The sequence below is a fragment of the Bos indicus genome, chromosome 7, assembly GCF_029378745.1.
Source record: "Bos indicus isolate NIAB-ARS_2022 breed Sahiwal x Tharparkar chromosome 7, NIAB-ARS_B.indTharparkar_mat_pri_1.0, whole genome shotgun sequence".
Lineage (NCBI taxonomy): Eukaryota > Metazoa > Chordata > Mammalia > Artiodactyla > Bovidae > Bos > Bos indicus.
Genome location: NC_091766.1, coordinates 65,327,400 through 65,354,074, shown reverse-complemented (window position 1 = coordinate 65,354,074; position 26,675 = coordinate 65,327,400). Strand labels below are relative to the sequence as shown.

Below are 26,675 nucleotides of genomic sequence, written 5' to 3'. Positions count from 1 at the left end.
CACTTTGAGCACCCCTGAAGATCTGACACCCTCGTGGCACCCGGCACAGTGCTGGGTGCATCTCAGGCAGGCAAGGGAAGCCCAGTAGGTGACTCCCTGCAAAAGGTGGGGCCGGTGGCCACTGGCACACTCCAGGCTGCCTACTTCACCTTGCAAGCCTCCCTTACCTAGCAAGGGGGGGAGCCAGTTGACATTGGCTTCACAGTGTGAGTCCAAGAATGTGATGACATCCCCAGTTGCAGCTGAGGCTCCCAGCATTCGGGTCCTGATCAGTCCTTCCCGTTTCTTGGTTCGGAGAATCCTCACGCTGGGGAAAAGGGCCATGTAGTCTTCAAGTGGTTTCTTCAGGTGTTCTGCAAGACAGAGAGTAGAGAAAAGATGGACAGGTGGGTAAGAACAATTGCTGAGTAATCATTCTTGTGACCCCCTTCTTTACGTGTGCACTGCACTTTACAGTTTAGACAGATTTCTGGTACACTGTCTTACTGGGTCTCTCAGATGGGGCCAACAAGGGCAGGAAGCACCACCTGTGTACTGCAAAGGGGGAAAGTGAAGTTTAAAGAGGGCCAGTGTTAGTGCCAGACTTGCAACACAGAGAGAACTTCTGTATGACAGAGTTAGCAGCTGTGATTTATGTCTGGCTTGGACCCATTCCCTCATTTTCCTGGCAACAATACTTTGATTCTTTTTTGGGGTAAACTACCTTTTCCCTCCTATTCTCAGTCCTCCAGACTTGGGTGGGTTTGACCTCATCTCCTAGTTCCCAGCAGGTGGAGCGTGTGGCTTGGGCCTGGCCAATCAGGGCATTCCATTCCCTTGACCACAGTGATTGGTTCAGGGATGGACATGTGACCCGAGTTGGTCCAAACAATGAATCCTGAGAATTTTTTTTTCCGAACTATTGAACAATGAGGCCCATTTTTCTTACTAGAGTTACTAGGTTGGTTGGCTCTAAGTCTGGAGCTGCTTCTGACATCTTTAGCAAAATGAGGTGATGAGAGATGCTGGGAGGATCTGCTGAGACTGAAGTCAACAAGTAAAAAGACAGTGAAGAGATGAAGAGAGACATTATCCTGATAACATTTTGATTCTCCAGATCTCCCTGTGCCTGAAGCAGATAGACTCCTAGTTGTTCTTATTACATATGACAACCAATTCCTCTTTTTGCTTATTCTAATGTAGGCTGGCTTCTGGCCCATGCCTAGAAAAGCTGTTATAAATAAATCTCAAAGACATTCTCTTTCTACTAAAAATGCCAGCTTTAACATTAGTGTCTTTTGATTTTAATTAGGGTTAGGCCCCTTTATGAAAACTAGTATGGCTACAAAAAACCTATAGTTTATATCATATTTAATGGTGAAATATTGAATGCTTTGCTCCTGTGATCAGGAGAAAGGCTTTCCATTTTCTTTCTACTTAAGCACTATTCTAGAATTCCTAGTCAGTGCAATTGGTAAGACAAAGAAAAGGCATAAAGATTGGAAAGACTATAGATTAAATGATTGCTTACACAGAAAATCTTCAGAAATCTACAAAAAACTAGAACAGGTAAACTTAGAAAGATTTCAGGATACAGGTCAGCATTTAAAAATCAACTGTATTTCTATAGGCTAGCTTACTTGCTAGCAATTTGAAAATGCAATTAAAATGGTAAAAATACCACTTAAAATTTAACAAAGTAAGTACAAACTGTATACTCTGAAAACTACAAAACATTGTTGAAAGAAATGAACAATCAAAATAAATGGAAAAATAGTCAATGTTCATGGATCAGATGACCTAATGTTGTTAAGATGGCAATACCTCCTATGTTGATCTACAAATTCAATGTGATCAAAAATCATAGCTGGCTTCTTTGCAGAAATTGACAATTGACAAGCTGATACAAAAATTTATGGAAATGCAAGGGATCAAGGAATCCAGCACAGCTAAAAATCTACTGATTACTTGAACATTCACAACAACATTGTTCACAACAGCCAAATGGTGACAATAACCCCAATTTCCATTATTTCACAGATAGGTAAACAAAGGTGGAATATATCCATATAACAAGAAATGAAGTGCTGATACATGCCACAACATGCACAAACCTAGAAATCATTGTATTAAGTAAAGGAGGCCAGACACAAAAGATCACATTTTATAGCATTCCACTTGTACGAAAGTCCAGATTAGGTAAATCCAGACCTGGAAAGCAGATCAGTGATTACCGTGAACTGGAGTGGAGGGGAACTACTTAATAAGTATGGGGTTTCCTTTGGGGGGTGACAAAAATATTTTGAAACTAGATAAAGGTGATGGTTGCACAACATTATGAATATGCTAAATGCCAATGAATCATGTACTTTAACATGAGTATTACATATTTTAATATGGTTAACCTTACATTATGTGGATTTTACCTCAATTTTTAAAAATGGGCAAAGGATATATGAACAGGTACTTCTTGAAAAAAGATACAGAAATGGCCAAACACACGAAAAGATGCTCAACATCATTAGTCACCAGGGAAATATAAATCAAAATCTTAATGAAATACTATTAATACTTCACATCCACTAGGATGGCTATGATGAAAAAGGAAGATAATAACAAGTATTGACAAGGATGTAGAGAAATAAGAATTTTCATATACTGTCTATGGGAGTGTAATAAAATGGTGTGGCCACTTTGGAAAACGGTCTGGCAGTTCCTCAAACAATTGAACACAGTTACCATATAACCCAGCAATTCTACTCCTAGGTATATTTCCAAGAGAAATGAAAATATATATTGGACTTCCCTGGTGGCCCGATGGTTAACGATCTGCCTGCCAATGCAGGGGACATGGGTTTGATCCCTGGTCCAGGAAGATTTCATAGGCCATGGAGTAACTAAGCCCATGAGCCACAACTACTGAAGCCCGTGTGCCCTAGAGCCCGTGCTCCGCTACAAGAGAAGCCACCGCAGTGAGAAGCTCATGCACGGCAACTAGAGAGTAGATCCTGCTCACCACAACTAGAGAAAGCCCTTGTGCAGCAACAAAGACCCAGTGCAGCCAAAAATAAATAAATAGTTAAAAATTAAAATAAAAGCCAAAACATATATATCCACACGAAAAGTTGTACGCTAATGTTCATAGCAGCAATATTCATAATATCCCCAAAGTGAAAATCAAATCATCCAAATACACATCAACCGAAGAACAGATAAATCAAATGTAGTATATCCATTCAGGGAAAATACTATTCAGCAATAAAGAAGAATGAGCTATGGCAATAATATGAATGAACCTTAAAAAAGAGTATGCTGGAGTAAGAAAGTCAGACATTCTTGCTCTTAATTCACTCCACCAGGGCTTAGAGCTGGACAGGTCCCCCTGATTTAGGGGATGTGGCCAGATCACCTGTGAGCTGACTGTAAATACAGTTGCCTCGATCCTCCCTATGATCTGGGAGACTGAAGGAAGCATCAGGATCTTTGGTTTTACTTGACCCACAGATAATTCTGATGCACAGCCAGCCTAGAGAGCACTGGAGTAGTTCAGTCTCTTCATTTTATAGACAGAAATTAAGTCCAAAGAAGGGAAGGTGCCACAGTTAACAGTAAAGCCAGGGCCCCTTAACTGCTTGATCCAAAACCCTCTGAGCCTTTGATTTTTATAACCCTGTATAAAAATGAATAGTTTTCACTGGGAAGGCAAATTATGATTTGCGAAGAAGCTTCACATATTTTATCTCCCTTGATTCATAAACTCATAGCCTGCATCGATGCTGTGAAAGTGCTGCACTCAATATGCCAGCAAATTTGGAAAACACAGCAGTGGCCACAGGACTGGGAAAGGTTAGTTTTCATTCTAATCCCAAAGGAAGGCAATGCCAAAGAATGTTCAAACTACCACACATTTGCACGCATCTCACATGCTAGTAAAGTAATGCTTAAAATTCTCCAAGCCAGGCTTCAGCAGTATGTGAATCATGAACTTCCAGGTGTTCAAGCTGGTTTTAGAAGAGGCAGAGGAACCAGAGATCAAATTGCCAACATCCTCTGGATTATCGAAAAAGCAAGAGAGTTCCAGAAAAACATCTATTTCTGCTTTATTGACTATGCCAAAGCCTTTGACTGTGTGGATCACAATAAACTGTGGAAAATTCTGAAAAGAGATGGACATACTAGACCACCTGATCTGCCTCTTGAGAAATTTGTATGCAGGTCAGGAAGCAACAGTTAGAACTGGACATGGAACAACACACTGGTTCCAAATAGGAAAAGGAGTACGTCAAGGCTGTATATTGTCACCCTGCTTATTTAACTTATATGCAGAGTACATCATGAGAAATGCTGGGCTGGAGGAAGCACAAGCTGGAATCAAGATTGCCGGGAGAAATATCAATAACCTCAGATATGCAGATGACACTACCCTTATGGCAGAAAGTGAAGAAGAACTAAAAAGCCTCTTGATGAAAGTGAAAGTGGAGAGTGAAAAGGTTGGCTTAAAGCTCAACATTCAGAAAACGAAGATCATGGCATCGGTCCCATCACTTCATGGCAAATAGATGGGGAAGCAGTGGAAACAGTGTCAGACTTTATTTTTCTGGGCTCCAAAATCACTGCAGATGGTGATTGCAGCCATGAAATTAAAAGACACTTACTCCTTGGAAGGAAAGTTATGACCAACCTAGACAGCATATTCAAAAGCAGAGACATTACTTTGCCAACAAAGGTCCATCTAGTCAAGGCTATGGTTTTTCCAGTGGTCATGTATGGATGTGAGTTGGACTGTGAAGAAGGCTGAGCGCTGAAGAATTGATGCTTTTGAACTGTGGTGTTGGAGAAGACTCTTGAGGGTCCCTTGGACTGCAAGGAGATCCAACCAGTCCATTTTGAAGGAGATCAGCCCTGGGATTTCTTTGGAAGGACTGATGCTGAAGCTGAAACTCCCGTACTTTGGCCACCTGATCCAAAGAGCTGACTCATTTGAAAAGACCCTGATGCTGGGAGGGATTGGGGGCAGGAGAAGAAGGGAACAACAGAGGATGAGATGGCTGGATGGCATCACTGACTCAATGGACATGGGTTTGGGTGGACTCCGGGAGTTGGTGATGGACAGGGAGGCCTGGTGTGCTGCGGTTCATGGGGTCTCAAAGAGTTGGACACGACTGAGTGACTGAACTGAACTGAACTGACTCTGCATCACAAGTCTTCCCATCTGACAGATGAGAAAACTGATCCTTAGAGAAGCTTAGAAACTTGCCCCAGGTCATATAGCCAGGAAACTGCTTGGTTCGCCGTAGAAACAGGAGGCTTTCCCCCTCTCTAGCTGTGTTTTCCCAATCTCTCATCATCATATTACCTGCATGATTTTTGCCACTTCCACCTACCTTACAACAACTTCCTTAAGATTTTCTTTTTTAAATCAACTCACTTTTTTTCAAGCTAATAATTTTACTTAATTAATTTTATTTTAAAAGGAAAACATTAAACACTATAAGTGGAAAATCAGTACCATTTGTGATAAAGAGCTAATGAATTAAAAAAGCCAAAGTAATAAGGATAAAGTAATGTTACTAGGTTTCAGCCAGATCTCGATTCCCTCTTTTTAAAGAAGGGAGATAAGGGTAACCAGCCGAGACCTTCCATTGGAGGTAATCAGAGGAAATGAAAGAGAGATCTGAAGAGAGAAAATGTACTCTCCTTATGAGTCAACATTACTTAATGCAAAGTCTCAGAGCCACCTGAGATCATCTTAGGTACCACTTAAAATCACTTTCGTGCTGGTGCACTTGGGGAAACACTTGATTTAAGTCTTCAGAAACGTAAGGACTAGAGATGAGGTGTGTTTTGTGCTGTGTTGTCTGGCACCTCGCAAATCAGAACAATTAAAAGATACACAGAGGAAAGATTAACTCCAGATACAACCCCAGGCTGCAAGGCTGAAAAACACTCCAGGTCGCCTCTCGCTTGCTCACAAAGATTAATATGGCTCCTCCTGCCCTTCCCCACTTCTCTTTGGAACAGTGGCTCTGTAGAGAGCAGAAATCAATTCGCCCTAATTGAGGGACTAAATCTTTCCAAAAGAAACTTTCTTGGGAAGCGAGACATGATAGCAAGAGGCACGATCACGCTCCAGATAGGCTGCTGTTAGGGCAGGAACACTACCTTAAAAAAAAAAAAAATCCATAGTCATTGTCTTGTGACCAGTGCTTCTTCTTGGCTAGGTTCAACTGGTCGGTCGTTAACATGAGGATGAGCTAATCTTCTATACCACACACCACTACTCCCATCAGAGGGAGATATATGGCCCCGTCCGGCTCTAATCATGAGGGCCCCGCTCCGGCAGAGACCCACCGCTAAATCACCCTGCACGCAGATGGCCGCAGTCATTACAGATGGACCAATTAAGGCCTTCTGACAGCTTGTGGCAAAGTCGGTGCAATTATTTAGGGGCAATTATGTTCCTCCTGTCCGTATTAGAAAGAACATTTACACAAAATCAGGACTGTTGCCTTATTTTACCATGCCGTCTTCTTGGATGAGGACATCTCATAAAAAGTCACAGAATTTTCGAGCTGGAAGGGACTTTAGATGAGGATGATGATAGTTATGATGATAACAATTACAGGGAACAATTACTGAGGCTCTGCTCACACATGGAGCTCTCTCTCTATATATAATCTCCGTTGCTTACAACACCACTACAAATGGAGATACTACGGTCCTGTCTTGTATGAAAAGACACCGTGAGGCTCAGAATGGGTGGTGTGACCTACCCAAAGAACACAGTTTATAAATGATGAGGCCAAGGTCTAAAACTCACCCCTGACTGTAAGAGAGCTGGCTCTTCCAGCCACATCAAAGCCCATCTCTGCCTCCATTCTGTTAACTCCTCTGTTCTACCCAGAGAGGAACAGCTAGGGCAAGTTAAATGCCTTGCCCAGAATCATATAGAGAGTCTTCCACTCTCTGGCTCCCCCCAGCTTCATAAACCCTAGGGCAAGGACGGCAAACAGGCGTCACGGAAATGCCTATACTCATAGGTTTGTAATGGGTAGCTAAAGCAGTGTTAAGAAAGACTCTGAGGCCAGATCGTGGCTCAGTGTGAAAATGCCAGGGCTAAGAGATGTCTGGCCTGAAGCAGCAAGGTGGCAGCCGCCCTGTACTACAGAAGCACCGTGCCCATTCCAGGGGCTGCTCTGATTGGAAAGCAAAACAGAATTGCGTTTGCCCTTATTATCAGTCCTAAAGGAAATCAACCCTGAATACTCATTGGAAGGACAGATGCTGAAGCTGAAGCTTCAGTACTTCGGCCACCTGATGTGAAGAGCCAACTCACCAGAAAAGACCCTGATGCTGGGAAAGACTGAAGGCAGGAGAAGGGTATAACAGAGGATGAGATGGTTAGATGGCATTACCAACTCAATGGACATGAATTTGAGCAAACTCTGGGAGATGGTGAAGGACAGGGAAGCCTGGCATGCTGCTGTCCATGGGCTTGCAAAGAGTCGGACATGACTGAGTGACTGAACAACAATTCCTAATATAAGGGTAAGTCAGAGCTATCCAACAAGGGGTGAGGTTGATCCTAAGGTGAGTCCCCATCAGTGCAAGGCCTTCAGCAGGTGTTTGCAGAGCATGGGTCAGAGTGCCCACAAGTGGGTTCTGCGTGCTTTGCCCATACCTCTTCAGCATTTTGTTCTCTCCCTGCCTGCCTCCCACCTGCCGGCACTTGATGCTGCCTGGGGTTCTATGCCTACATGGTGTACCTCAGCCAAGGACCACAGTGTGTATAGACAACCACCCCAGCCCCCTCGCCCCTCAGGTGGGATAACTCTGAGCATGTGCTCTGTGTAGGCTCCCTGTGGGGTCACCGTGGTTGCCAGTCTTGGTGCCTGTCATAGGCGCCCTTCCTAGCTGCCTCCCACTTCCTCTTCTCACTTCCCTGCTCTCTTGCTGCTGTTTCCTGAAAGCCTCTCTCAAATTAACCACTTGCACTCACAGCCCATCTCACGATATGCTTCAGGAAACCCAAACCAAGACAGAGTCCAAGTGGCAGGTATGAGCTAAAAGAGGGTTCCACAAACCCCAGCACCAGTCCATGGCCTGCTAGGAACCAGGCCACACAGTGGGAGGTAAGTAGTGGGTGAGTAAGTGAAGCTTCATCTATATTTACAGCTAGTCCCCCTCGCTCGCATTACGGCCTGAGCTCTGCCTCCTGTCAGATCAGTGGTGGTGGCATTAGATTCTCATAGGAGCTCAAATCCTACTGTGAACCTCACATGCGAGGGATTGAGGTTGCGTGTTCCTTATGAGAATCATCCCCAAACCATCACCCTGCCACTCTGACCCTGGTCTGTGGAAAAACTGTCTTCCACAAAACTGGTCCCTGGTGCTAAAAAGTTTGGGGACCGCCCCGCTGAGTTAGAGGATTTGCAAGGCTGATGGTGTGATCCCTTGAAGGTGATGACTTTGGATCAGCAACACAATGACCTTTGGGACCATTATTTCTGTAACTAATGATCCCCACATGTTTAGTATGCACCTTGCCAGGCACCAACCCAAGCCCCCTGCATGTATTTACTCATGGAATCTTCACAAACACTCTACAAGGCAGGTCGTGGCTAGTATCCCTGTTTTACTGATGAGGACTCATGGGTGCTGACAGGTTTAGTAACTTTGCCCGGGTCTACACAGTAAGTGGCAGGTCTCAGATTTTAACCTGGGCAATCTGGTTCGAGAGTCTGTATGTAGGCTTCCTTGTTGAACTTTTAAAAAAATTAAGTACCATTGCAAACATATTTTAAAAAGTAGAACAGAAAAAAGAAGCCCCAAGGACCCATCACTCAGCTTCTGGAACTGTCACTTCTGGCCTCTCTTGCTTCATCCCCACCCCACCCACTGGATGATACTGGTGCTGATGGAGTCTGTGCTTATACCCATTGTGCTCTCAGAGGGGGAAAGGCAGCAGTTGTGTAGAGGGGTGGTTAACAGGAAAGGATAGTACAGCTTCCTCTGGACTAGCTGTCCCTTTCCTAGGAACACACCCAGTGAGTATCTCAGTGCTGGGCACACAGTATTTTCTCACAAAATACAGGCTGGTCATCTCATCGGGCTCCCCAAAGCCATCACAAGGGGAGCATGGCAGGGCAGGTATCATCAATTCTGGTAACGAGAAGAAACCAAGGCTCAGGAAAGCGGAGGCCTTGCCTGACATCTCTTGACAGCTGAGGCCTGAGTGATGACCAGAACCCAGGGCCTGTGCTCCCTCTGTCCTCCCTGTGTATCCCACCTGGAAACGCACGTGTTTCCCTGGGAGCAGGAGTCCTCCTGGCTCCTGGGTTGAATGGAGCCTCTCCCTCCTGTCTGCTCTGAAGGGCACTTATGACTGAGGATGGTTCTATCTGGCAAGCTGTGCACGAGAAGTTGCTGAGTGCTGACCCGCAAAAGATATGCTGGAGTCCTAAACCCTAGTAACCTATGAATATGACCTAATAGTATCTTTGCAGATGTAATTAAGTTGAGATGAGGTCATATAGGTTTATGGCAGGCCCTCATCCGATGGCTGGTATCCTTTACAAGAAGGAAATTTGGACACACAAGGAGAAGGCCATGGGATCACAGAGGCATAGGCTGGAGTGATGCATCTATATGCCAAGAAACTCCAAGGGTTGCTGGCAACACTGGAAGCTAGGCAGAGGCAAGGAGGGATCCTCTGTGAGAACCTGCCGAGAGAGAGTGTGGCCCCCCGACACCGTGATCTCAGACTTCTAGCCTCCAGGACTGTGAGGGATTAAGCTCGTGTTGTTTTAAGCTGCCTGGTCTGTGGTGCCTTGTTGCTACAGCCTGAGGACATGGAGACAGAAGGCTGAGGTCTCACACACTGGCATCGAAACAGTGACACACAGCAAGAACATGGCCACAATCCAGGCCACTGCTGTCCCTTGTCTGGACGGCTGTGCTCCGTGGCCAACGGAAGTAGTCACGACTGCTGTCCCCCTGTCCCCCTGTCTGTCTTTAGTCTACACGCAGCAGTCATGTGGCCTCTGGGAAAAGAGGTAGATGGCCCTTTGGCACCCTTGCACTCTCTTGCTTAAAATCCTTCCATGGCTCCCCCTGGCTCTCGGGAGAAGGTCCCAAATCCTTCCCAAGGATGACAGGCTGTGTGTGGCTGATCCTGTCCCCTCTCTAGCCTCATCCTCCCCTTCCTCACAGCCCCCAACATGTCACCTTCTTTCGGCGTCCAAAGACCCCATGATGACCCCTTCTGCCTGAGTGTCTATGTCCAACCAGTCCTTCTGCCTGGATCGCTGACGTACAAGCCTCTTCACATATCCCCCTCATTAACTCCTGTTCATCCTTCAGATCTTGGGTCACACCTCCTCACTAAAGCCCTTCCTGACCTCCTAGACAAGGGCAGATCCTGAGGGCAGATGGGCCCAGAGCCCTGAACCTTGCTCTTCCCGCTGCTGAGCTCAGGTCATGGCTCCCTCCCGTGCACTGACTGACTCTGCCTCCCCCCACTCTAGGTGGCAGAGGAGCGAGCTCTGCTTGCCAGTGTGGCCTTCGTGCCTGGTGCGAGGCCAGAGGCATCTGCAAATCCCTGCTGAATCCACATGCTTTCCTCTTCCATCGTTTCATTTGATTTGATTTGATCTGATTTGATTTCCCTGTGAAGGAAGCAGGTCACGGTTCATCATCCTCATTTCAAGATGAAGTTAGTCAAGTTTAGAAGACGTCTCTGGTCCAAGGTTACACATCCAGCCATGTACGTGGTGAAGATGGGACTCAAATCCAGTTTTACTTTGTTCAGGAATCTTTGCTGCACTCCTGTGTGTAATCAAATTAACTCCCAAGTAGAATCCAGAGCTTCAATCTCTGGTATATCAAGCCCCGCAGAGACTCCTGAGGGGACCAAAGATAACGGAGCTTGGTGTTTCCCCAGTGCTGGCAGGACGCCGAGCCCGTGGGACAGCGCCCTGCGGGTTGGGCCCCAAAGGAGGAGGAGATGGAAGCGAGGAGGACGAGGAGGAAGAGGAAGGGGCTGGGGAAAGTACGGAGCATGTCACGCATCAGACAAACCCCTGTGTCACCGCTGGTTCTCCGGCCTCGGCGGAGCTGTCAATAGCGCAGAGGCCGCGGCGAGAGAGGCTGCCTTCCCTACACTTGGCCTGGCTCCTGGGACTTCGAGGTGTTCTGGGTCATGTCTCAGATCTGCTGCGCTTCTGGCTATTCAAGTGTCATAGCTCATCTGCTTTCAAGATGGGTTTATTCACTTTTAAGTCTTCGACACTGTATTTTAAGGCACTGCCAATCCATCTGGAATAGGGAAGGGCTCCCCGCAGGCAAAACCATCTCCCTGTGTGCTGTTTTGATACTCAGGTGGTTCTAGCCAAAGGTCAATTGTTAACGTGAGTTAGGGCCTCATCTTTACATCGCCGTCACTGCCATGGTTTCTGCTTGGTGCTTACTGTGTGCCTAGGTCCAGTGTTAAGTGCTGTTACCTATACACACTGTCTCATTTCATTCTTATAACCACTCTGTAAGGTAGGCCCTGTGAGCTACAGAAGGGGAAACAGGCTCAGAAAAGTTCTGGGCCAATCTATGTCCAGACACTAGTAGGTAACAGCCAGGAATCAGACCAGGTGTTTCTAATCCAAAAGCTGGCATTATTAACCATATGAAGTGATGCCACCCTGCCAAGTCCCTGGTCTCTCTGTTCTGCCAGGTGGGTGGTGGTGGTTGTTGTTGTTCATTGCTCAGTCGTGTCTGACTCTTTGCAACCTCATGGACTGCAGCATGCCAGGCTTCCCTGTCCTTCACCATCTCCTAGAGTTTGCTCAAACTTATGTCTATTGAGTTGGTGATGCCATCCAACCATCTCATCCTCTGTTGCCCTCTTCTCCTCCTGCCCTCAATCTTTCCCAGAATCAGGGTCTTTTCCAATGAGCTGGCTCTTCACATCAGGTGGCCAGACTATTGGAGCTTCAGCTTCAGCATCAGTCTTTCCAATGAATATTCAGGGTTGATTTCCTTCAGGACTGACTGGTTTGATACCAGTTTCCAATTCCACAGCCTCCACCCTATCGTCTACCCCCAGGCTTTCACTTACTTGGAAAACTTTCAGACAAGTAAATATAAACAGCAAGAAAATTAAAAAGAGAGGTCAGAAAGGAAAGCTATGTTTGCACCAGGATAGGTTTTTGTAGGCGAAATGTATAGGCATTGAAGCATCATTTATTGTTTGGAAAAGGAAAGCAGATGAGCCCTTCAGGAGCAACATACTTTTTCTGGCCCAGAGTCCTTGGAGGAAGTTCAGAGAGTGGCAGAGCAGAAAGGGTCCTCCAAATTCAGCTAGAAGGCCTTTTTTATTCTCCTTTGACACAGGTCTTTTATAACACACTCTAAGGCATAACAGTTACTTTTGATGTGTGTTTTTGAAAAAACAGAAACAATCATTTCTTTCTTTTCCCCTTCCTCCTCTGCTTCTTGATAATAGCTTTATTGAGATATAATTCACATACCATACAATTCACACATTTAAAAATCTTACAATTCACTGCCAACCAGCCATTCCTGCACAGCTAAAAGTAGTGAAGCAACCCTCCCTTAGTCAAGACCTTTCTTACAGAAAGAATTCAATTCCGTTTACTTGTTTATTTACTGGCTGCACTGCATAGCATGCAGGATCTGTTTCCTGACCAGGATCGAACTCTCACTCCCTGCAGTGGGGGCATGAAGTCTTAACCACTGGACTGACAGGGAAGTCCCTAGCTCAGTTTAATCAAGAGAGCATTTACTGTACTCCTGCTGTGTGTCAGGAACTCTGCCAGGCACATTCCTTTCTGCTGATCTAACAGGGTGATTCTCAAAGTGTGATCCCCAGACGGTTGCAGCAGCATCTGGAAGCTTATTTGAAGTGCCAATTCTTAGACCTCACTCCAGACCATCTGAATCAGATGGGTGGGGCCTGTTGATTTGGACTTTTAACAAGCTCTCCAAGTGATTCTGATACATGTAAACATTTGAGACAATTATCTAACAATGCAGATGGTGACCCCAGGGAAATAAACCTAGGTGATTGTAACCATACAGTTACCCCCTGTATCTGTGGTTTCTGCATCTGGGGATGGAACCATCCATGGATTGAAAATACTCAGAAAAAAAAATCCAGAAAGTTCTGAAAAGCAAAACTTGAATCTGTTGTGTGCTGGCAACTATTTACATAGCATTACCCTGTATTAGGCATTGTAAGTAACCTAGAAATGATTTAAAGTATTCAGATGCATAAAGGTTATATGCAAATACTGTGCCATTTTATATAAAAGACTCGAGCGTCCACGGGTTTGGTATCTGAGCAGGGGTGGTGGTGGTGATGTTGGTCCTCTAACCAATCTTCCCATGGATACCAAAGGATGATGTTTTAGGGTCTGCAAATGATTAGAAACAGAAGCCTATGTTTCCTGTTGGAATAACTGAAAAACGAAAACCCTCCAAGGGATCCAAAACTATTTCCTGGCCTGAGCAAAACTGTGGAGGGGATGGGTGTCCTCCTGTTCTCCTCCATAGACTCACAGTGGTCCCCACCTGGCTGGGCCTCCCCTTCCCCTCCTGCCCTGACCCTCCTCTCACCTTTAAGTGAGAAAGATCTGACAAATGATTACACCTCCTGAGAGGCTCATGGCAAGGCTTCTCAAACCACAGTCCAAAGAATTCCTAGAGGAACGGTTTTCACACAGCTGCCTGGACAGCCTCAGAGATTCTGATTCCCTATGTCAGGGAGCAGTGGCTTCAAATATTTTGACTACGACCCATAAAGAGAAGCACATTTTATACCAAGACCTGGTACACATACACATAACTGAAACACAAGGTGTGATGTGAGGTGTTTTCTTCTCTTCTATCCTCTTATATTTCACTTTTGCTAAAAAGCAGGTCATGTGACTTCCCTGATGGACTAGTGGTTGGAAGTCTGCCTGCCAATGCAGGGGACATGGATTCAGTTCCTGGTTCAAGAAGATCCCACACACTGTGGGGCAGCTAGGCCCGTGTGCCACAACTACTGAGCCTGCGGCTCTACAACCCATGAGATGCAAATACCGAGCCCACGTGCCGCAGTTACTGAAACCCACACACTCTAGAGTCTGCGAGCTGCAACCACTGAGACTGCTCACCCTGTAGCATGTGCTCTGCAGAGAGAAGCCACTGTGATGAGAAGCCCATGCACAGCAACCAGAGAGCAGTCTCCTCTGTCTGCAACTGGAGAAAGCCCCCACGCAGCAATGAAGACCCAGCACTGCCAAAAAATAAAGTAAAAGAAAAGAAGCTGGTCATGACCCCTCAAAGTGATTTCATGACTCTCCAATGAGTCTACCACAGTGTGAGAAACCCTGGCTCTGCGCACCATCTGGAATCTACAGTGTTAGAAGAAGATGCACCACTTGACCCTGAGGTCCTTGGCCCTGGCCCCTGACCCCTGAGGCTAGTGCTCTTTGTAAAAGACCACATTGTTGTTATTGTTATTACACTTCTAAGAATGTATAAAAATGTACTGAGGGTCCAGTTCTATAAGCAGGACAGTTACTGCATAGCTTACTTCAGTAGGTCATTACTAGAATTCCTGTGCATTGATTTGAGATCTCTGGAACACCATATGGCTGGAGAAAGTCACTACTCCCAAATGGCCAACTTCCTTCTACCAAAAACTTTGGAGAGCACATTTTAGGTGTCTTTCCTCTCACCCTAAGAGCTTCTAGGCAGATGCACGCATGGGGCTTTTGCATTCTATGGGCCTACTGCCTTGAGCAGCTAAAAAGATCAAGGACACAGAAGATTTATGGGAACTGGGCCCAAACTATCAAAAGCAACATGGTGCCGACACTGGGCTGACTCACCTTCTGATTCAGGGGTTTCAACCCTCTCCTACTCTGTGTCCCTTTAGGTGACAGTTGTTCTGTATGCCCCCCTTTAATATCCTAAAGTAAAATTCATAAATAACACAATGTGTTTAACACTTAAATGGGGAAAATTCTGTATGATCCCCCAACTGTGATACAGAGAAGAAATAATAAAGTAACATGTGTTTCAATATGTAAATATCTGGAATGGCTACAAGAAGACAGTGAAGTAGCCAAGTGCTTGCAGTTCTGAGTGTCATTTACTGAACACATATTGGTTCACATTACAAGACCAGTGCAGGTCTGTGGGCTGCCAACTTAGGTACCACAAGTTGCATTGCTATTGATGTGATTTCCTATAACACTGGATAACTTTTGATGGAGTTCCAATCCCCAGAAGCAAATCTTCCCCTGACATACATATATTTCTGGAAAAGTCAGCACCATGGCATACCTGGGGAGCGGGGAGAGTTCACTTTGGGGAGGCATGTGTGTAAGCTATAAGTGGCAGTGTGCAAGAGAGGTAGAGAAGTTGGGTGAAAGGTGCATGGGCATGTTCCAGTAACAAAATACATTTCTGGGCAGAACCTTCGGGAGGAGGAAAAGGGAATCAGTGAGCCTGGGTGTTGTGTGGTGGGAAGAGTGAGAGCAAAGCATCCCAGTGGTGTGGACCAGAGGCTGTGGGAGAAAAGGGATGTCTAATGAGAGCTGTGTGCTTCCCAGGTGGCTCAGTGGGAAAGAATCTGGCCGCAATGCAGCAGACCTGTGTTTGATCCCTGGGTCAGGAAGATCCCCTGGAGAAGGAAATGGCAACCCCACTCTAGTATTCTTGCCTGGGAAATCCCACAGATGGAGGAGCCGGCTGGCTACAGTCCATGGGGCTGCAAAAGTGTTCGACACGACTTCACAACTAAACAATACAATGACAAGAGCTGTACGTGGGTGGCTATGGCATCTGATGTAAATCTCCCTCCTCTGCCTCGTCCATCAAGTGCTCAGTAAAACCTAAAGCCCTTCCTAATATTTTTGCACACATGGACACTTCCGGGGGCTCTCCATTCAGAGTGGAAACAGAGTGAGCCCCTGAGCAGAAGCCAGAAGCCAGAAGCCCCAGGGCAGCAGACTCAGGCTTCCACCTGCCAGGCGCCAGGCACTGTCCCAGGTACTTGGCTGGCTTCATCCCACACACATTCTTGACAGCCACCCTATGAGAGTTAATCCTATCTGACAGATGCGGAAACTGAGACTCAAGAAGGGTCTGTCACTGCCCATGATCACACAGCTAGTGTTGTGAATTCCAGCCTTAATCCATCTCTTTTGACTATTCCTTACAATCAGTGGCCTCTTGGTCTGGTGGCTTAATTTGTTAGGTTTACAGGCAAAGCTCATTTTATTGCACTTTGCTGTATTGAGCTTCAAAGATATTGAAGGTTTGTTGGCAACTCTATGTCAAGCAAGTCTATCTATCATTTTCCCAACAACATTTTTTCACCTTGTGTCTCTGTGTCACTATTTGGTAATTCTTGCAATATTTCAAACTTTTTCACTTTTCATGTTTGTAATGGAGATCTATGATCGGTGATCTTTGCTGTTGCTAATATGACTCACAAGACTCAGATGATGGTTAGCATTTTTTAGTAACAAAGTATTTTTTAAAGTAAGGTATATACACTGTTTTCTTTAGACGTACTGCTATTTCACACTTCATAATAGAGTACTGTATAGTGAAAGTGAAGTCGCTCAGTCGCACTCTTTGCGACCGTATGGACTGTAGCCCACCAGGCTCTTCCATCCATGGGATTTTCCAAGCAAGAATACTCGAGTGGGTTGCCATTTTCTTCTCCAGGGGATCTTCCTGACCCAGGGATCAAACAGGTTTCCTGCATTACAGGCAGACTCTTTACCCTCTGAGCTTCCAGGGAATCCCATAGGGTAAACATAACTATTATAGGTACTGGGAAACCAAAAAAATGCGTGTGACTCACTTTATTGTGATATCTGCTATACTGCAGTAGTCTGGAATCAAACCTCCAATACCTCCGAGGTCTGCTGTGTTTCTCTGGCACTTTTCTGAGAATGAATGGAGATCTGACCTCCAACCTGAAGAAAAATTGTACACCTTCCCCAAACATTTGCTTTGAAACCACAAGGCCCTCTGTTTCTTGGCATCACATTACAAATTACCCCATTCCTCAGGGCACAGGTATTTGGCCTGAACATGCTTTTGGTGATTTTAAGAATGAATTACACTGCTTCCTTAAGCAATCACATCCACCAGCCAGCTCCCAGAAATAGAAAGCACTTCATCACACAAATTAACTCCTCTCTCCTATTTCACAGAAGATGAGTAATCTATTAAAAAAAGAGATGCTATTATCTAAACAGGCAGCTTATCTGCACTTTTAATTTCAACTAAATGCATTGGTCCCTTTTCACTGGGTGGGTAGGGCCATAAATCTGTTTAATAATCAGATGATGAATAAAAATACACCAGGAACTACCACTATCAAGTTAATTACAGCCTCCCCTGTTTTCTGAGAGCTACTCCCCACCAATCAGCTACACAAAAGAATAGAAGGCTGGGTCCCTTGGACTTGGCCGTCGCCACTTTTTCACCCAGTTGGAGCCCATCCAGGGGAGCAGATTCATGGGCAATTTCAGTTGTGGGTTCTTGGTAGCTCCTCTTAAATTATGTCAGGTTGTCAGGTGTTGGAGAGCAACATGTGTTTCGTTTCGGATGCCGGCTTCCACGCTTATCATTTAAGGTGTTATTAAAGAAGAAAAAAAATTCTTCCACTTTAACCACAGTGTCAACCTGTCAGTTTCATATTTGTTAAAGGGCAAAAGCCTTCCCCTGGGGGATATTCTCTTGCTCGGTGTGCAGGAAGAGAAAGCTGAGCATATGTCAGAGCTTTCCTCACCACCCTAACTACTGCCAACCCACCCCCCCAAATCCCAACTCAACCTCTGGAAATCTCTGCTGTGCAGGATCCTGAGATATCTCATCTGGGCCTCTCTCCTCTCTGCTTCCTCACTGGCTAGTACCAGAGGAGGAACTGTGGGATCTTCAGCTACTCACAGAGACTTCCACATCAGGGACTGACCTGGTCATCTTGGCCTCTAATCCCTTTCCTCTCCTCCCCTTCCACACTGCTGCTACAGCACAGGTCTACTGAGGTCATCTGGTGACATTTCAGGCTTCCCAGCAATGTCCAGAGCCCACCTTTCCGGATCTGTCTCCCACCTCAACCCTGTACCCGATCCTTTCTCTGTAGCTACCACTTGACTAATTTTCTTGCCTTTGTTCCTTTACTCTTGTGAATCCTGCAGCTCAGAGCATCCTTCTTTGCTTCTCTGTCCCAGGGCATCCTATTCTTTCTTCTGGGCTCAGCTCAAAGTGCTCCTGAATCAGCATCCGTGTGAATGGCGCTCTCCAGATGCCCCTGAGTGTAGCACATGCTCTGCTTTCCACGCACGTATGGGTTCAGGACTCGTGTCTCTCTGCCCAGCAACAAGCTTCTTGAGGGCAGGACTGAGAGTGATTTATTTTCCTGTCCCTCACAGCACCTGCACAGCAGTGTGGCATGTGCTGACAGATATCTGGTGAATGGTCCTGGATTGATGTATTTTCCTTGCCACTTGTGGGTTTTATTTTTTAAAATCCATGCCACCATGACATGACTCAACATGTCACCCAAGGGAAGACATCAAGCGTGTTCAGGGGGCTCTGTCACCCAGGTATTCACTCACGAGTCTCTAAAAATAGGACATAGCATCAGGAAGCAGAAGCCATCTTCAGAGTTGGTATTTACCAGTGAACCATTCATGAAACTCCTACTCAAGTATCACCCGCTGCCTAACGGAAGGGTATGTCTCTGCCCATCACATCCAAGTCTGCTTGTGAGATGGTTGTGTTTCAGATGTGACCACCTATCAGTATAACACAGGCTGATTACCAGGTGCTGTAGAGGGAGCAGCAGAGGCAAAGGCCCAGAGGCAGGTGGGGGCAGGACCTAAAGCAGTCACTGATTCTTTTGGTTGATGTTTAAGGCCATTCCCTGGAGGTGGACACTCGCACAGAGTTCTGTCAGTGATTCAGGTGGACCACAGGGAAAGAAACACCACAACTGATACAGGTGGACTCCATTTTTGGATGTCAAGTGTTCTGAATGTTTTATCTTTTTCTTTCTAAAATGGAAAAGTCTTCACTATTTTCTTTTGTCATTATAAATATGATGCATTCATGGTAAAGAAAATTTTTTTTTTTAAGCCATCATGGAGGAAGGTAACATCTGAATGACAAGTCACTCTGGTCTCATCCACAGGAGAAGGCCATTCTTAGTAGTTTGGTGTACTTCTCACCCAATTTCCCAGTGTTTTTGTGCTTATTTACCTGTTTCTTCTGAAGTCTGTCTTTTTCCCTTTATTTAACAAATATGTCATAGTTATCTCTCTGTATCAGTACATGCAGATCTATCATGACATTTTCCCTACTGTCTCGCTTGATCCGCCAGTTAACCCAGGTGAGAGGAGTAGTGCCATTTTGCCTGACAAGGAGGCTGGGAGAGATGGAGTGCCATGCCCAAAGTCAACAATAGGTAGATGAGAAGACCAGGTTCTCTGCCTCTAGCTCATGTCCTGTCTCTGACCCCATGCGGTCTGCCTTCAGAAGAACAGACCTGAACCAGAAGACAACATTTGCAGAGAGTTCAGCTCAAAGTAAGGAAAGAGCTTTCTAATAAGAGAGTGTCCAGTAAAGGAATGAGATCGTTCATAAGACAGCAGTTGTCCATCACTGGAAGAATTCAGAGGCTGAACTTATGCAAACCATAGAAAAGATTCAAATGCTAGAGAAAGATGACATGGCCTTGAAGGCCTCCTCCAGCCCTGGGATTGTGTGATTGATTCTATGGTTCCAAGATGATATGCCTGCTAATACAGCTGGCCTGCCATACAAAAGGCTCTAAGAGTAGTGACGGTCCACCTCTGAGGACCTGCTCCTTTAACCCAGGGGCTCCTTCTGAGATGCACTTAGTAATCAGCATGGAGAGAACGAGGTTTTCTGTTCATAAGTTCTGGTCTATTTTATCTGCCCCTGTAATTTTTCTCCCTGCCCCAGCTGAGCAACTTTTGCTTTCAATATTCTATTTATGTGTCAAGGGCCAGAAAACTGGAATGCTCTCTCCAAGGGAACTTCACAGTATGGGTCTGTGTGAGGAAGGTGGGCTGGGTGTTTGTGCATTCTGAACCCAGAGTAGCACTGGACAGATTGTTCCAGTCCTCTGGTTGTGTACAAGTTGTTCGAGGCATGTAGTCTAATTTGTTAACTTGTGTTCAAATTCATACACAAATACACACACCTCTAATGCTCACTGCTGGGCCTGACAGAAGGAACTGCTTACATCCTGGCTACTGTAAGCTCAAGACCAAAGAGGAAACACTGGCCTAGGCTGGCTGTGGCGAGAGGCACTCAACCCTGGTAAGGGGTTTGTTTCCACACAGAGACCCAGATGGCCGTCTGGGTTGCAGAGTCGTGGACACCTGGCACCCCCCCAGAAGCCAGGTGGCATGGTCGGCGGCATGCCAGCAATGGCTCAGGCTCCTCAATGCCTTTTCTATCTGGGTCTGTCACAGGCCTGCCTCTCCCCACTGGTGGTCCCGTTCCTGTGGGTTACCACTGCCTTCCCCTAGGCAGGGGAAAATGTTTAAAAAAGGATACATGTCATTTTGCAAATTGTGGAAAATCAGATTTGTGAAAATAAATGAAATGCCACCAATTAACCCACTGTCTGGGTGGCCTCTTTTAATGTTTCACATCTGCTGGGGCTTCCATGTCCCCTTAGCAGAAAATCCCCATGGTCTGGAACACCATTCCTCCATATTCCTTACTGCACAGTTGAGTGCAAAATAACACTTAGCAGAGCCTCTATTATCTGCCAGGGAGGGCGTGAGCAGATCAGAAGCCAAGACAACCGAGCTGAGGCCTCAGGTCTACTGAGGAAGATATATTTCTGCTACAAGAATAATATCAACAGCTGACACATGGTGAGAGTGATTCTGCACCGATACGGTGCCAAGCATCCTGCAAGTATTAATATCATCTCATTTAACGTTCACAATAGTCCTACAAGGTGGGGCTGTCATCTCCATTTCACAGATGAGGCAATTGAGGCTTCGTGAGGTGGAGGGTCCTATATGCGGCTAGGGAGTGGCAGAGCAGGGACTTGAACCCAGGCTGGTGTGACTGCAGAGCATGTGCTCCTAACCACCATGCTTTCCTTTAATAGTGCAGGTGTGTGCAAAGAGGAGCAGCAGCGCCCTAGGGCTGGATTAATGTTGGGGAGGGGACCACGGAGAGTGGAGGTCTCCCAAATAGAGTTTCAGTGGAATCATTAGGGTGGTAAGCTGGGGAAGGACAGACTAGGAAGAAAGAAGCCATGCAAAGGAAGCAGGGCCTTAAACTGTCAAGTATCCAGACCACTAGTAGAGTCCACTGTGTTCTCACCAATGACAAATCTTCTTAATAAACAGTTCTGAAGTAACGCATGATATCTTTCAATTGAAAGGGGGCATTTCTTAAGTATGTGTGAGTATCAAATAGAGACTGTGCTAAGAAGTGAAAATGGAGCCTATAAAGAATTAAGACAAATCTCCTCATCTTCTGTAACCCTGGAAAGGGGACATGCTAAAATCTCTAGAACCTTGCAGGAAATAAACCAATCGCTGAGTCAAACATTTTCTTTTCTTTAAGATAGTATTATTTTTCAATTAAATGAGAAATAATACACACATTCTCCTTGTTTAAAAAAAAAAAAACTACAAATGCAAGCAAAGAAAGTTGTTTTTAAATTTCTTTTGCTATGCCTTGATCCTGGTTCACTCCCCTGTTTCAGAAGTAACTGCTGATAGCAGTTTGGAGTATATCCTTCCATGCCTTTTCCTATATGTTTACCCAGACATATGCATACACATTGAAAACATAAAGTATTGCTTTTGTTTGTGTGTATATTTATAAATAAATGGCTCTGCTGATGGGCACTTAGGCTGTTTCTAATTCGGTGCTATTATAAAGAGTCTGCAATCAGCATCCTGATATGTTCCTCGTGACTATTTCTCTAGAACAGACACTGAGAAATGGAATTCCTAGGTCACAGGATGTGCACATTAAAATTTTCTGGATACTTCCAAACTGCCCTCTGAAGTGGAATTCCCATTTTTTTTTTAATCCCCTTCAACAACTCCTGTATAGAATGGTGAGACCCTTGGGAAGCAGGCTGGGGTGGAGGTAGGAGAGGGTAGATTTTTAAATGACATATTTGATATAATAAAATAATTATTTAGAAAGATAGCTACTCTTGTCATAATACAAAGTAGATAAATGTGGAGCTGGACAAAATCTTGGCCTGGGGCGATACACAAAAGGAAGACTGTCAGAGAGGGCCGGGCCTCGTCCCTCCAAGAGTCTCTAGTGAGGGAGGTGAGGAAGGAGAGGGCTTGCATGTTTTTTAAAGGGAAGTAAATATTCAGAAAAAAGCCAGAAACTTGTCAGGATCTGGAGGCGGCGGTGGTCACTAAAAGGGTAAGTCACTGAGTGCTCCTTCCCAGGCTGCTCATGGCCTCGGGGGCAACCTGTGTCTTAGGAGGGAAATCTGGTCACCATCCAAACCGCGGGACTTGGCCTGAACTCCCCAGAGACAGGGCTGCTCCACCAGCCTCATAAATCTCTCTGAGGGTCAGGTGACTCCGCCCAGCACGTCCAACTGAAGAAGGTGGCCTAATCTGACCAGCCTTGAATTTCAGAGGTGAAAGCTGCCTCTGCGGACTGCAGTAGTTTGGGAGGTACGTTTCCATGGCTTTTGATGTGTTAATGGTATATGGAGGAGACAAGCCTTCAGAACAGAGCCCAGCTCTGCCCCGAAGTGTGCACCAATTAAGATGATTACTGGTTTCCTTACAACACAAATACTAATGGCCTGTCACGCTCTGGCATATTTTTCTTCGTAACCTTCAACTCCGAATGATTAATAAGGCTCCGGTGGCACGACTCACACACACAGGCGGAAAGCAGCGGGGAAAAACCCAGCTCTGATGATCGCACGTCCAATGAGGCAGAGGCTTGTGGAAGCAAGTTCTGAAGGGCCATGACCGTTGGGGAGAGCACAGTCACAATCAGTGGGGCACAGTGTCCTGGGGATGCTCTGAGGAACTAGGATTAGCTGTGTGGGTCGCTCTCCCTCTCTGGGCCTTGATTTCTCCCTTTCTTGTTGCCTGGGGATAGTAACCTCTTTCCAGCTTGCCAGGCGGGACTGTTTCTATAGGAGGATGCTTAAAGATTCACACAGTGGGGATGTCATTATGACTGGCAGAGGTGAAAATGGAAGGGGACACACAGATAGGAGTGGGAGTACATACAGCACAGTGGCTGAGAGCCAGGCCCCAAATCCAGGCAGACTTGGGTTGGATGTCTAAGTTTCCTACAGACCAGTGCTGCCATGCCACGTACACTTCTCTAAGCCTCTGTTTCTTCACCTGAGAAGTGGGAATAATACAGAAGCTCCTCTCTTAGGGTGTTGGGATGAAATAAGATCATGGGTGTGAGTGCTCAGCAAGCCCCAGGTCTGAGACAGACCGAGCATCAGTGCTGTTAGCCATAGTTACTATGGTCACACCAAATGCCAGGAAAAAGGGCTTCTCCCTTTCAGCCCCCACTCCCCCAGTTTATATCTTCTAAAGACACTCCCCCCATCCCTTCAATACTTCAAATTCCATTTCTCCTACTTCATCAAGGCCAGAGGGCACCTTACTGTCCTAAATTCAACTCCGTCCCAGGGTTCTGTGAATTTCATCTCAGGAGAAAAGTGGTAAAGACGGTTTTCCATTTGGCCTTTTCAGAAATATGAACTGCTAGGTAGGAGTACCAACATCTCCACGATGCTTTTGGTCCATTGTTCAGTACCTCCTGAGGATGTAGTCAGAGGAGGCTTCCCCAAACACTCTGTTTTATTTCTCCCTTCATCTTATGTAAAGCACTGGACAAAAGGATCTCAAAACCATCTCTTTCAACTCAGTCACTGCCCCTAAATCCTAAATTTTGGAGCACCCTGGGCCTCATGTAAGTCCCCACCTCGGCTCACAGTGGGAACAGACTCTACAGAAGGTTTACAGGGCCCAGGATAGAGAGAAGATGGGGGCCAGGCAGCTGAGGGATGCGTGTGAAATGGACCAGATGGAAACCTACAAACCCAGGTGGGGTCACATGGGAATGTGGGCCCAGACATGACATCAGGAGACCCGGAGTACCAGATTTTAATGGGCATTCTCCCAACTTCTAATTAATGGCAATTCAATCAGATTAAAAAAAAATACTTTGAAGGCCAAACAAACAGGTCTATGGGGCTGTATCCAGCACCTTGAAAGGAACATAAACTCTTCAAAGCTAGAAATTTATGACTTAGAGCAAAGAAGCAGTCATTTACCAAATGGAGTTCTCTAACACTAAAGGAGTTTAACGGATCAGGAATAAAGAGACAATAAAAACCATGTGTAATTCCACTGCCCAGGCCACTATTAACAACTGAATCTATATACTTCTAAGCACTGGGAAAAAAATATATATGGTTACAGATGATTTGTAGGGCTGATATTTAACAGGAGCAGGCCCAGGTGTGCACACTGGCAGCCTTTGCCCCTGGCACTTACCCCTGTACTGCAGTCATCTCTGCATCCTGTCCTCCTCGGGCTGCTCTCTTACACTAGGCCCTCGTCCCTGCCAAAATATGCTCACTCGGCAGATTTTCTGGCGTGAACTGAGCCAATGCGTCTCAAATTTAAGTAATGAACAGTCTTTTTTGAAAGAAAAATATTACAGAGGCCTCTTCCATAAACATACTCAAAGATTTATCTGAGAAATACTAACCAAGGAAACCAAGGTTTCTGACTTTCAGTGTGAATTTTCATGGCAAAGAGAAGTGTCTTTATAGTTGCCAAAATAATAGTTTAACTGATTAAAACTCAAAAGGAAAAAGGAAATGAAAACCTGCCTAACTCTTGGATCCACTGAACCCCTCCTTGAGAATCACTGATCTCAAGCACAGGGGGTCCCTTAGAAACCAAGGCCCTCCCGTGAGTTCAGCCTCTGAAACTTCTTTTTATCTAGGATGACCCCCGTCTGCCCCTCCTCCCCACGGGCCCCAGGGCTGAGAAACCACAGAGGTTTTCATTTGTGGGTCCTGGAGCTCTGGAGTTGAACCCAGGTTATCCTCCTACCTTTACAGGGGGAGAATACTTCATTGTCTTTAAAATATTTTAAAAACTATTTACAATTTTTAAATGGAAAAAAAAATCATTTTCATGTCAAGCTCTTGGGTAAAGCTGCTGTTGAAAAAAGTCTTCCATGGTAACTAGATCTGTGGTGGAGTGTAAATAGATAATGTAAAGATGTCAAACTAGGATGCTGTATACTTAAAATGTATAATTTTAAAAAAACATGTTTTACTATTGAAGGAAGAAAAAAATTGTAAAATCATAGATACAGGCCGTACTCACCTCACAGAAGGTGAAACTGTGACCCAGGGAGGGGCAGGGCTTGCTGGGTGACTAGTGAGTTGGTGACAGGACTCGCTTCCCAATAGGCTGGGCTCCCTCCCTCGGGTCCAGCCCTGGAATTCTCTCCCAGACCCTCTCCCGCCTCCACCCTTAACCCTACACTGTGCCTGCCTGTGGATCTCCCTGCTCTCCCTGAAAGAAACATCAGGTGATTCAAGTTTCAAGGGTTCCGCACCTAGCTCCTCTCACGTGTAGATGGGAAGGCATAAGCTCAAGGGGCAGTCTGGACAATGTAGGAGTGTTTCCCCATCAAACCGTGGCATCAACCCAGAAATGTGCGTGGCTGTAGGCTCTCCAGCATGTGCAAGAGAAAGGGTGAGCACACTCACCCTTTATAAATGCAGATGTCACCTTCTTAGATGGAGACACCTTTATGATTCCTCTAGAAGATGCAATGAATTCAAGTTCAGAGTCCATTCCTACTCTAAACATCAGAATAGGGACTTCTCTGGGGGTTCACTGGCTAAGACTCTGCACTCCCTGGGGTTGACAGCTCATCAGGGAACTAGATCCCACGTGCTGCAGCCAAGAGTTCACATGTTGCAACTAAAGATCCCGCGTGCTGCAACAAAGATGGAAGATTCTGCATGTCACAACCAAGACCTGGAGCAGCCAAGCAAACAAAAATAACTATTAAAGAATCTCTGTTTTTAAAACATCAGAACAGAGACTGTCAGGAAATGAAGACTCCCTGAGTTCTACGGCCAGATGTCTGAGGATGGCACTGGATCTGAGACTGGAGGAGGAGAGAGGGGCTGGGAGGCAGGGTGGAACTTTGGGGTGGACCCAGTTCTAGGCCTGAGTGACTCAGCTTGAGGCCTTTATCTATCCTTTCTGGGCCTCTATTTCCTCGTCTCTAAAATGTGGCTACTTCTGTGTAGCCAACATCACTGGATTACAATGAGAGTGGAAATGCGGGTGGTGTCTGGAGTTGGTGTGACGTGTTTGTCACTTATCCTCTGAATTTCAGGGACCTTACCTGCACGATGGGACCAAACAAGCTTATTCATGCTAGGCGGTGGGGTGAGGGGGTCAGAGAGTCTCACTTAGAAAGAAAAGTCAGATTCTGTACAGCAATTATCCTTCAATAAAGATTAATTAAAGAAAGAAAGAAAAGTCAGGATACCACCAAATCAACTCTTGGGACCAAACCAACTTACACTAGGCGGAGGAGTGAGGGGTCAGAAAGTCTTGCTT

At 45.7% G+C, this 26,675-nt stretch overlaps 1 protein-coding gene across 1 annotated transcript in view; it reads right to left on the bottom strand.

Annotated features, from left to right (window-relative positions):
• Nucleotides 1–26,675, bottom strand: part of GALNT10 (polypeptide N-acetylgalactosaminyltransferase 10) — a 225,420-nt gene that overhangs the window by 45,613 nt on the left and 153,132 nt on the right. The window contains exon 5 of the mRNA XM_070793891.1: nucleotides 168–353. Coding sequence (XP_070649992.1) covers nucleotides 168–353 — 186 coding nt within the window. The remainder of the gene's footprint in view (nucleotides 1–167; nucleotides 354–26,675) is intronic.